This window comes from Anoplopoma fimbria, chromosome 13 (assembly GCF_027596085.1).
Source record: "Anoplopoma fimbria isolate UVic2021 breed Golden Eagle Sablefish chromosome 13, Afim_UVic_2022, whole genome shotgun sequence".
Lineage (NCBI taxonomy): Eukaryota > Metazoa > Chordata > Actinopteri > Perciformes > Anoplopomatidae > Anoplopoma > Anoplopoma fimbria.
In genome coordinates, this window is record NC_072461.1 from 27,989,168 (window position 1) to 28,001,600 (window position 12,433).

The 12,433-nt window shown below is 39.9% G+C and overlaps 1 protein-coding gene across 1 annotated transcript; it reads right to left on the reverse strand.

The window, feature by feature from the left end:
• Positions 1–7,400: 7,400 nt before the first annotated feature.
• On the reverse strand, positions 7,401–9,336 carry LOC129100880 (type-2 ice-structuring protein-like). The gene is made up of 6 exons (XM_054610420.1): positions 9,272–9,336; positions 9,043–9,140; positions 8,671–8,786; positions 7,860–7,997; positions 7,716–7,818; positions 7,401–7,468 (listed from the first exon to the last, which is right to left on the reverse strand). Exons 2-6 carry the CDS (start codon positions 9,095–9,097, stop codon positions 7,401–7,403), a joined length of 480 nt encoding a protein of 159 aa, XP_054466395.1. The 5' UTR covers positions 9,098–9,140; positions 9,272–9,336.
• Between the last annotated feature and the right edge of the window lie 3,097 nt (positions 9,337–12,433).

Sequence of the window (12,433 nt, forward strand, 5' to 3'; positions counted from 1 at the left end):
GCAATAAAAAACAGAAGAAATCAACAATAACTGAAATATTATATTTACAGACAGAAAAAAACCTTTTATAACTATAATTGGACAGTGTATTTGTATTGCACAGGTTTTTAGTGTCATGTGTCATGTGGTCTGCTGGGAGCAGAGTTGGTTGTGTAGTCCGACAGCAGCAGGAAGGAAGGACCTGCGGTACCTCTCCTTCACACACCGGGGGTGAAGCAGCCGGTGGCTGAAGGAGCTGCACAGACTAGTAGTTCTCTTGAATACCTATGTTGAATACACTTATTGTAAGTCGCTTTGGATAAAAGCGTCTGCTAAATGACTGTAATGTGTCATTTACCGCTACATGAGTGAATCACGGCGAGGAAGACAACACTGTGGAAAACCAGGACAGTGAAGGCACCATACTGGAATTTAAGAGTCTGTCTGTCCGTCACATGACGCATCTTGGAGTCTGAAAACAGAAACAAAATGTTAAGGAGAATGATAATAAAGATAAATACATTATGTGCTTCACTCGGATGTTCTGTTCAAAAGCTCAAATAACAAATTTAAAGCTACTACAGGGGACTTTCATTCTGTGTTGATTCTGGCGGTCCCTGTGGACTAAAGTGGTAGTGTTTCTGAGCACCAGAGTCCCTTTAGAAAACCTCTCATTTTACTGCAGCAGGGTCTGACAGTCTGACCCGCTCAGTCCTGGTTCTGGTTCTCCCGTGCCTCCCTTCCCTCCAGCGTGTCCAGTAATACAGTCTGGGTCTCCAGCAGCGTGGTGTTGGTGTTGACTCCCAGAGAGGAGAAGCTCTGCTCCTGGTGGAGGAGGACGAGGAGGAGGAGGAGGAGGAGCTCCCTCCGGAGCTCCGACAGCTGGTCGAAGGGTGCAGTAAAGCACAATCTGAGTCCACGGTGGACAGGTCTCTGCTGGATCTGGGTCTGTCCACGGTGGACTGGTCTCTGCTGGAGTCTGAGCTGAAGGAGTTTCTGGTAAACCTGCATGATTTAATGTGGTTTCTCCAGAATCCGACCCGATGACGAGCTTTAATAACTTTATAGAAACTGTCACAGTTCTTCCTCCATACTGTCAGTAGTTCCATACTCCCTGTCACTCTGTCTCACTCACCTAATTGGCTCACTCTGTTCACCTGCCTGTCACTCTCTCTCAGTTCACTCCGGCCACTCCCAGTTCCACTTCCAGCTCACAGCCCAGCCCCCTCTCTCTCACCACACTCTCCCTCACTCACCTAATCAGCCTCATGCAGTGCACCTGTCTGCCACACCCACCTCATCAGCACAATCACTCTCACCTGCTCACTCTGCTGCACCTACTCCCTCCAGTATTTAAACCCCAGTCAGTCACACACTCGCTGCCAGATCGTTCGCCGCATTCATGCCAGACCGTCCAGCAATTTCCCTTGGACTGATTTCCCGTTGCCGACTCTGCCTGTCTGGACTTCCCTGCCTTGCCTGTGCCCCGGTCAATGACTCAGCCTTCTGTCCCCGACCACCAGATTCCTACCTTGCCTTTGCCTCGGTTAGCCGCCTTAGCCTTCTGTCCCCAACCACGAGTTTAGCCTCCGCTTCCTCTGGTTTCCGTCTGCCTGATCCCCTGCCTGTTTCCCAATGTGAGTCTGACCCTGCCTGTATATCTGCTGTGTGCTGAGCTTTAAATAAAGCTCCAGAACTTTATCTGTCTCCTGGTCGTACTGCTTTTGGGTCCACACCACACCCATGACAGAAACAGACAATCTTCTCTCTGATGGTCTCGTTTACTGATGGAGGTCTATAGAGGATCAGGACTAAACTGAGACTGGTTCAGGACCAGTTTAAAGTTCCTCACAGTGATCCTCTTTACTTTTTCCAAACTCAATGAAAATTGCTTTTTAAGATCTCAAACATTTAAATCTGCTTCAGAAAACAAGGACTGAGACTCCAGCTGTAAAACACGTAGATATTTGAATTGAGTTTTGCTTTTAATCTACACTCGCAAATCATAAATAAGTTCATCTGAATATGTCTTGTTGGTCTTTAAGTAAGTCAGGCTGCTACTAAGAATTACTTCCATTATATAAATATGTCCCCATTAATGGATTCATTGTTTACTCTGTTGAAATGTCATGAAAACGTTCATAAAAAAGGCCCAACACGATTTTTTAAACGAAGAGTCTAACATATATCATTATAACACAAACTGAACTTTATCTTCATGCAAAGATTTACTGCTGGACCTTTGTACACTAATAAGATATTATTAAAAAACTTTAAATGAAGTATAAATCACAAACTGAACTTTATCTTCATGCAGGAAGATTTACTGCTGGACCTTTGCACTTCTGAGGCAAATTTGTAATTTTGAGCTATATAAAAAAATTGACTACACTGAATAAGTGTCACCCACGTGTGCCTAATAAAAAACTTTTGCAATGATAACTAGTTATATATATATAAGTATTCACATCTTTTACTTTTAAAATATACTTTAATTACAAAAACTAAAAGTGCTCATCATGCAGAGTAATAAATATGATTTTATTGTATTATAATTATTGATGCATTCATTTGTTCATCGCTTTAATGTTGCAGCGGGTAAAGAAGGAGCACATTTTAATGACTTTACATGATAATATAATATCCTTTAATAATAAATTATCCTTTATTTGACCCACAGTGCAGTTTTACAGCAGCAAATGGATTAATAATAATAATAATAATAATAATAATAATAATAATAATAATAATAATAATAATAATAATAATAATAATTAAGTAAGCACTCTGATTCCTCTCCTGCTCTCTCCCGTTTTGTCGTGAGAGGATAGTTTCACTTTCATTTTCAACAAAGGGCCGATGATGCGCATTAAACATGTTTCATCCTGAAAATCCCCCTCAGGCTCTGAAGCTCGAAGGTTTACGGTTCCAATATTTCATATGTGATATAAAGTCCAAACAAATGATACACAACATGGAATAAACGGCCTGCATACCTGTTTTGTGTTTCTGAGAGTCTCTGCAGGTGAAATGCGACCAAAGTCCCAAAGGAGGAGGAGGAAGAGGAGGAGGAGGAGGGGCTTCTGGTCAGGTGGAGTAAAAGGTGTGTTCACGTTTCAGTGGACTCATTTGTTCCAATGCAAGACAACAATGCTGCACAGTATGAAAAATGGAGTCAATAAAGGACATTTTAAATTTAAAATACATTTTAAAAATCGCACATTAATGTTGAAAGATAAAAATGTATAATTATATATTCTTTTCTACTTTAACAGTGATTTTAATTTCAGGGCTTCTTTCTTCTTTCTCTCTGAGCAAATAATCAAAATTTATCATAGAAAAAGAATGAATTAGTGATGTGAAAGTGTATTTACAGCAGAAGACAGTTAGACTTCTCATGAATGTTCAGCTGTTCAGATATATATAATATAAATACATAATATAAGGAAAGACTATAGTATATAGTATATCTCATATCACACTGTGAGAGCACTCCACTACAAGTTAATGTCGTGCATTCAAAACGTAACTGAAGCAAAAGTATATTAATGTATTTAATGTACTAAATGCAAAAGTATTGGTTGATCAGTAAAAAAAAAAAGTCCTGTTATAGCTGATGTTTCTGGATTAATAATCACCAGCGATGTGTTTGTAGCGTTGCTGCTATGGAGCATTTTCTCAACACATAAAGGAAACACTTCATCCTTCAGTTCATCACAAACATTCAACATCAACACATCTGGAGATACGAGGTTTAACCTGGACAGGAAGAGGATGAAAAACTGTCATCTGAGAAGAAACTAAAGCTGTCAGACAAATGCAGTAAAAATATAATATGTACCTCTGAGATGTAGTACAGTAACAAGTACTATATTTATCTCTAAGAAACAATATAAATGTGCTCTGCCTTGTGCAGTAACGGATACATAGAACGTCGTTACATTATTAGGACACAAACAAAAAGGTAAATACAGTAAATACAGTTACAGAACAAAAACACTCAATCATCCATGAAGTGACAATGGGGATTAATAGCAGGATAAAATACATTTTAAAATAAAGAATTTACTACCATGCACATGCGCCCACATTACAACACTTTAACACATAGGTCTCTCACACAGGCCTCTTTACAGGATGGAAATGTTTTATGTTATTTTTGTTTTTAAAGCAGAAAATGGAAAAACATCTCAGGACAGTGCAAAATTATCATTTTGCAGCCATCAAGTTTTTTTTTTTTAATCTGTAGTGAAAAACTTCAAAGTGTTGTCCAGCAAACATAAAACAGGACATAGCCTGTTGGTTTAATTAAATTTTTTGATTAAAGTTAACATCCGGCAACGCCAACGTTCAAACGCTTGAGGACAGAACTCACACTGAACTGTGATGTTGTTAATCTTTTCTGCTTTAAATACTAAGAAATGTTTCTTTTATCTTTTATCTATCAGCATATTTGGCATCTAGGTAATCCAAAAGTAATGGAAAGTAACAAAGTCATATTGTAATACTTGCATTAACTTACTGACTCCATTTTTAAACAAGTTATTAGTAATTATATGTGAATACATTTATAAAGTGACACTCCCAACCCTTCACATATTAGATCAGTTTAACATACTGCACATCTTGTGCTTCTCAATCTTCTTTTGATGCAAGAGTTCACAACGTATTCATAACTGCTGTACTGATGTAAAGGTTGCACCCATGAACCTGAGGCAGAGAGAGGGAAAGTAAATAATGGAAGGAAGCCAGCTTTAGCTTCACCTCAGGCTCAGTCTGAGAACGTTTTTTCCCACATGTTCCCTACTTGTTCCGAGCAGCCAAAAGAAAACGGACAATTTTTGTTCCTGTACACAAAACCAATAGATTACATTTTGTGACTACTTTGTCTGCCAAGCCTTGTGGGTGATGAGTGGGGGGGCGACAGACCAAAGCAGTCTCACTGCAGTTTGGGAAATAGTCATGAAATGCAATCTGTTGCTCATGTGTCCATCGGAATGACTTTTTCACATGTTAAAATCAATAGTTAGGTTTAGGCAACAAAACGACTTCCATAAAACAACACAGTGGTGTCGACCTCAGGTCTTCTGGTTGAAAGTCCAGTTTGAATATTGTAAAGCATCAGTGTAATTCATGAATCTCTGTTGATTGTAATAGATATAATTGATCCAGCCCACATTTTTGTTAATAGTAATCCGAGGCAGCATAGATTCAAATCCAGCCTGGATCTCATTTTGCGCTTTGAACTCCTCTGGAATCCCTTTAGGTATTCCTATAGCGTCTAAGTGGATATGTTGATCCTGCGTGTGTTGTCTTCTATACCTACGCCTCCTATCGGACAAATCCCCCATTGTGATTGTATCCCTCACACCCTCATATATCACCCATACCGGTAACCTCATCCGAACTAATGTGCAAAGTCCAACCCATTTTGGCGGCAGAATATTCAATAATACATTTTCACCACACATCCAATAACTGTCGGCTCTACCTGCTGTTTGTTCGCTTACCAATGAGATAGTGGGAATGGTCATAGTTATGTTTTTTTATTTCCGCATGCATATAATATACATAATTTGGGTCCCACATTTGGCTCATTCTGACCTGGACATCAAGCTGATCTCCTGTCGTGATTAAACACTGGTCTAATCCCCATTTGACACTTGTTTACCTGTACTATGCCCACACAGTTTTGTTCTTCCTAAAACCACTTCTATCTTCTACTGTTTTTCTCCTTCCCCTATTTCCACATGGTGTTTAAATGGCAATGCTGGCATAGGTTCTGGTCTAACATGGGTTGGAATATATGTGGTTGCATCGTACTCATCTGATTCATGGTTTCTGGCCCCCCCCCCGGAGGGCTGAATCACCGTCTGGGCGTTGATCTGCCTGCTCCTTGGCATCCTCAATGGTGTCATCCCCGTCAGTCTCTCCTGCCCCATGCTTCCCGACAACATCCATATCATTACATTACACTACATTACAGTCATTTAGCAGACGCTTTTATCCAAAGCGACTTACAATCAGTAGTATATTACATATCAACTTGGGGTTAAGTGTCTTATCTTTTTCTGCCTTCATTTTATCTACTTCTGCTTTTCTTCCTTTTAGCTCACCTAGCCCATCTCTCACACTTGTCCTGTAGCGATGACCTTCAACCTTAAACAATTTGATTGTCTCTTGATGTTTTTTGCTTTTATCTTTTTGTTTGTTGTTTTTTATTCTGAGTTCCATATCTTCACACACACTCTGGGTGTTTAATCCCCACAATGGCCACTTAAAAACTCCCAAATTTACACACTCACACACTTCCAAGTCAACAGGCAACCAAAAAAGTTAATTTCAGCTTAAATGATTATCCTGTTGATCTGTTTATACAGTTTACAATTGTGCTATTTATTCTGACAAATTAATTATTATTTTATTTTTATTTTTTATTAACTTGAATTAATATTGTTCGATAATGTAGTATATTGAGATTCTCTCATTTCAGATTATTTATAGGAACTACGTATGATCGATGTCTGCATGTATGATACTTTACTCCAGTCTGTACACAGAGAGCTGCTGCAGCACTCCCACTTCTTGGCTTCAATCACTGACACCAATGGGGATTCTGCCACTTACACAAAGGAGGGAGGGAGGGAGGGAACTCTCCCACTAACACTCTCCTCTTCAACAGGGTCAAGCAGGCTTCTCAAAAGAGTCAATTTGTGAATGGTTTACACATAAAGTGAGTTTCTTATATATATATATATATATATATATATATATATATATATATATAGACTACAAGGACTAACTGAGACTAGTAGCATATCAATTAAGGTACATCTATTTTTTTTATCAAGTTTCTTTGAGTTGTTTTTTCACAGTTGGATGTGTCCCTGTCTCCCTCAGGAATGAAGGGTTTGTAAAACCAGAAATGTTGGGTCATAAAACCTTGAGAGGTAAGCCTTATTGAAGGTCATAAAATGGTTGAGTTTTAAGATTTACCTCAAGTTTCTGTGAGTTTATTTATTCTGAGTCTGTCCAGACACATGGTAAATTGAGAGTCTGACCATTAAGTGCCCTATGGGTCATGAGAGCAGTTCCTGAAAGATGTTAATGAGTTAAGATTTTGTCATTGTTGTATTAATTAAATATCGGTTTTATCATCTTTCCGATGTCACTTTGTGACAGTATATATTGCCCTGAAAATGCTGTGACACCATAATGCTGTTTGAGGAGAAAAAGATCACATTTAACAAAAGAATGTGAGACCAGCTTGTTTAAATGCTTCAGAGTTGTAATTGTTACATCAAAGATTAGTTTTCAGCAGTGTTACAGATGAAGGGAGAATTAAAGATGTGCTAACACATAATACATTCACACTGTCACACACCAGCAGGTGCTTGTGTGTTTGGTTGGTACAGCATGTCTCACATGTTGATGGCACAGACAGATGGGTTGTAGGAGGAACACTGTTGATCATCCCAGCAAGTTCCCGCTGTGAACACATGAAACAAAGGAGTCCGTTAGAGCTTCAGTATCTCACCAGAAGGAATATCAGTAAAGGTTAATATTTTCACAATACAGAGAAAGAAGCAACACATGGACAAAAAAAATGAAATTCACAGAGAAATGTATTCACATGTTGCTAAACGGAGCAATTTGCACTTCAGATATTAACAGCCAACATTGTTTTTTCAACTTTTGTAATTTAACAGTAGCTCAAATAATATGTTCTGATTTACCTCCATGATTCATCGGGATACAACCCTGAATGTCACCTTGAGGTTCCCCTAGACACCAGAACGAAAAGGAGAAAACGCTGCCATCACTCCAGAGCCAAATATTGTGTCATCCAATCAGTAATCAGAGCTGTTGTAGTGATAAATTACCTGTTGGCAGTCAGAGCCTCCAATCCAGTTGTCGGGATTATTTGAGGTCTGTGATCTTATCATCGCCTGAAGGAACTGATCCTCTTCCATACTGTGCACAGATGCAAGGTTTCCTTTCATGCTCTGGCAGTTTTTCTACAGTGGAGATTGACAGACAGACAGACAGACAGACAGACAGACAGACAGACAGACAGACAGACAGACAGACAGACAGACGTGAAGTTACACTCTAAAGCTGTACATGTGTCCGTCTCCTCCACCAGCAGGAGGACGAAGGTTTGTGTAAGTGAATATTTGTTGAAGAAGTGACAGAAACTATTCAGAGTTTCACTTCACTGTTGTACTGTGGTCCCTGCTCACATATGCAGCTTTAACTGGACACATTTGTTTAATCTTGACCAACACTAGCTGTGTCCTCCTGTAGCGCTACAAGCAGCCCAGAATTTCCACAACATGTAAAACATGATTTCCAAATAAAACAAACAAAATCTTTCTAACGGGAGCTATTTGTATACAAAAAGTTGAGGTAGTCATTTGGATTACTATGAGACTGTGAATGTGTGCGTGTGTTTTATCGCTTCTTGTGTGTCCAATATGAAATAAGTGAAATTAATGTTAAAATCTTAGCATTTAGCTCAAAGCTACTGTGTCTTATTATGGCCACATGCAGCGTTGGAAAAGGAAGCAAATGGAAATGAAACGTTCATTTATCAATGTTATAAATAACAATATTAACAGGAAGACACCAAGTCAGAGGAAAATGCTGATTAGTCAGAATAAAGTTAGTTTAGAGTGTTTCACTGATTACCTCAGCCTCAGCCCAAGTCAGAAGTCTTGGCTCAAATTTGAAACAGCGACCATTGTTCTCGTTCCATCCATCGGGACAAGAACGGACATCGACTGATGGGCTGACGGTGGAAGCGTCTATGAGAATGGAAGCAATGAAATAATATTGTAACAGAATATTGAGGTGTAGCTGTGGAGTCTGAGGGCAGCAGGTCCTCATGACAAGTCCCCCTCCTGTTTAATCTCCACATGGATCTGGATGGATGACTTAAACACTAGTAACATCAGGCTCTTTATAAAGTGTATCTGCACATTTATCTGCACACGGATCTACACATGCATCAATGTCTGTACTATTCTTTAACTATACAGACAGTTGAACACTGATACTCACCATCAGCTGCAGCCAGAGCCATCATGGCACAAACGAGCAGAGACACAGTCAGCATCTTCGTGGTGGAGATGATGCAGATGTTGAAGATGATGATTCAGCTTTAAAAGGAAAGAGACGCTTACTAAAAATCCTGAAGGGAGTTGAAATGAACATAGCAGTCGTAGTGACTCCACAAGAGGAAGGAGAGAAAAGATGTGGAGAGAGTAAAGAGAGGAGAGTCATCACTAACCTGCTGGAGAACAATCTTCTCTTCTTCTTTCTCAGTTTCAGTCTGTGGTCTTCCTGTGTGGAGAGAAAAGATCATCTTATTTATACACTTACTTATCTTGACGACTGTCATCACCATATGTTGATTTTAAAGCACATCAGTTTGGATGTTGGTCACCACATCCCACACTGTTGGTTTTTGAAACCCACTGACTGTCAGACGCCACTGCTGCCTACTATGTATATAGTTTTGTTATTCATGCCACATCATTGTCTTAAAAGCAAATATTTCAAGACATTTTGTTTTTCATAATTACTCAAATCACCACTAGAGACCATCTTGTGGTGTCATCACACCAGCCTCCACGCCGAATGGGACCAGGGGCGTAAAGTGGGTGATTATCTAAAGCACTGCTTGAGCTAAATGCTAACATCAGCATGCTAACATCAGCATGCTAACGTGGTCAAAATGACAATGAATACGTGTCGGTGAAGGTTTACCACGTTCACCAACTTATGTTAGTATTTTAGCATGCTAACATTAGCACGAAACACAAAGTGCAGCTGGGGCTCATGGGAATGTCTGTAGTTTTGCAGGCAGTTGGTCATTAACCAAAGTGTTACAAAGTGTTGTTCAAAGTGCACTTTGAAGAAAAACAGACATGTAAAGACGGAACTGAAGCAAGAACAGCCACAGAGAATAGAAATCAGACTTTGACACAAGTAGAGATGAACTCAACACTTAACTCTTGTGTTAGCTCAGTTTGTGGTTACTGATCATGTTATCTAAAGTAAAACCAGGTAACAGAACGGCCTCCAAATGGTGTAAGATTTTAAGTATGTAATAAATGTCAAATTCAAAATGTTTAACAGTTTAACAGTCCATCAGGTTGAGCCTGAGTGAAACTACACCTGGTACTGTTCAAATATTTATTTTACATGGAAACTCCACTCTCTCTCTTGGCCTCCAGTCCATGCGTAAAACTTTTGCATCAGCACACAGCAGTTATGACTAATTATATTATGATGTATATGAAGATGTAATTCCTCCAGGTTGATCTGGGTCTGCTTCTTATCGGAGACTTTGATGATAACAAATAAGACTTTGTAGGATTCAACAACCTGACTGCTCCTGTGAAATGATACACTGCATGCTGCTGATTAGTCAAACAATATCCTCTGCCACCTAAACTGTCTCCTCTTCAGTATCTCTATGAACATATTCTATATCCATTTGTAGAATCTTGAGGCAACGTCACTAGATTTTGGCATTGGAGATGTCTTTCAGTAGTCCAAATATTATTGACCAATCGAGCCGGAATGCAATCCTGTAACACACCATCGCTGAACAGCTGATACTCTGTAGCACTTGACAGCTTGGGGAATCAACGCTTCTGAGACCCAGGCTTCGTTCTGGGTGCTCCGACTCCTAGATACCTAGGATACCCAGGATACCTTGATACCTTGATGAGATCGCCAGGGGGAATTCCCAATAAAGGGGACTGTTCAAAATCTAAAAGGTCTTGATACGCTTGGGGTCAGGAGCAGACAGGAAGATAGCCAACCTGGGTGATAGCTCGAGGCTAGTGCGCCATGATGAAGGCTGAAGTATAGCATGCTGAAGGCTAGTGTGCTAAAAGCCATAGATCCATTGTTGTTTAATGTCGCTACATTGCTCTGCAAACACCCTCGCTAGCAAAACACTGACAATATTAAAAAAAGATAACAAGCATCTATGTGTCCATCCAACCATCCATCCATCCATCCATCCATCCAACCATCCATCCATCCAACCATCCATCCATCCATCCATCCATCCATCCAACCATCCAGATATCAGGCCAAGCAAAGTAGCTGAGACATTATTCTATCAAGCCACATACTCAAGCCACTTCTGTAGGATCCAAAGGGTTTATCAGGCCAGATGGGATGCACCCTATAATCACTCCAGAGTACTCTGGCTCTACTGCAGATGTCTACCTCCATGGGAAGTTTACCAAGAGCATCATGTATCATTATCAGATGCCTGAACCTCCTCATCTGGTCCACTGACATCTCTGAGGGTTCAGCCAAGCAAGCAAGTGACGGAAACTCATTTTAGCCACTTGCATCCACAATCTCATCCTCTTGATCACTATTTAAAGCTCATGAGGGTTGGAAAGTCAATTTAACTGGTAAGTTGTTGTTCACCATGAAGTCGGCATAACTGCATAACACTCCTTAACAACCTCACCAAATACGTTAACTTCATCACTAAGGGTAACAAGTCTCCCCCAACCGGAGTGAAGCAATCCACCATTTTCCAGCAGAGAACCGTGATCTCAGAATTTGAACACTCAGCCTTCACTCTCAGCAGCAAACCATCCTGGTTCATATTGGTTTGTTCTGATTAAACCATCAGAACCACATAAACAGCCAAAAGCTGATCCTTAGTAGTTTGTGTTAATGTCAACTCTTCTCCTACACCAAACTAAGTGGTGTTGTCGCCTTATCCTAAACTTCCTGTGTAGAGGGAAGTTTTCATTTTGAAAAGATGTAAAGAATGTTAGAAGCATATATTTAGGGACACTAAAGGGGTGTCTAGAGCCTCAAAGTTTGAAGCTTGCAGTGACAACGCTGCAGTATTTTACTCATTGAGGTGGGAATTTGTAAAGCCAAAAAAACACAAATCCTAAATGTGCCTCAGAGGGCTTGACAATCTGTTCAGCATACAACATCCTATGTCCTTGGACCCTTCGAAACGATAAGGGAAAAACTTCTCCCCCCAAAATAATGTTTTCGCTTTCTACTCTTAAACACCTTGGTTGTCATTCCCTATGCTAGTGACTCGCAGTGGGTGTAACATTTATATTAGTGTTTGTATTGAGCAACTGTCAGGTGAGCCTTTGGGCAACGTGTGAGACAGAATTAGGGCGTTGTTGAATAAATACAATACAATTATAAAATAGTTATGTTAGTTAAAATGCATACTTTGACTCATCTTTTTGGGGATGCAGATTAAATTAATATTTGCTTTCAGTCAGTGTCCATGGCCTCAGGTCCTGATTTTGTAAATGTAGGCCTATATAACAGCTGGTTCTTCTCTTGTTCAGCACCTCCACACAGGAAGACTGAAGCTTGTAGATCCTTCTCCAACAGGTTTTTCATCCTAATTCAGTTCATCTTCTTTAACATCATCTCCACC

Coding starts and splice junctions, on each gene's coding strand:
- LOC129100880 (XM_054610420.1), bottom strand. CDS start 9,097: ATGCTGACTGTGTCTCTGCTCGTTTGTGCCATGATGGCTCTGGCTGCA. Junction 8,787..9,042: donor GGCTCTGGCTGCAGCTGATG/GTGAGTATCAGT, acceptor CCATTCTCATAG/ACGCTTCCACCGTCAGCCCA. Junction 7,469..7,715: donor TATCCCGATGAATCATGGAG/GTAAATCAGAAC, acceptor ATGTGTTCACAG/CGGGAACTTGCTGGGATGAT.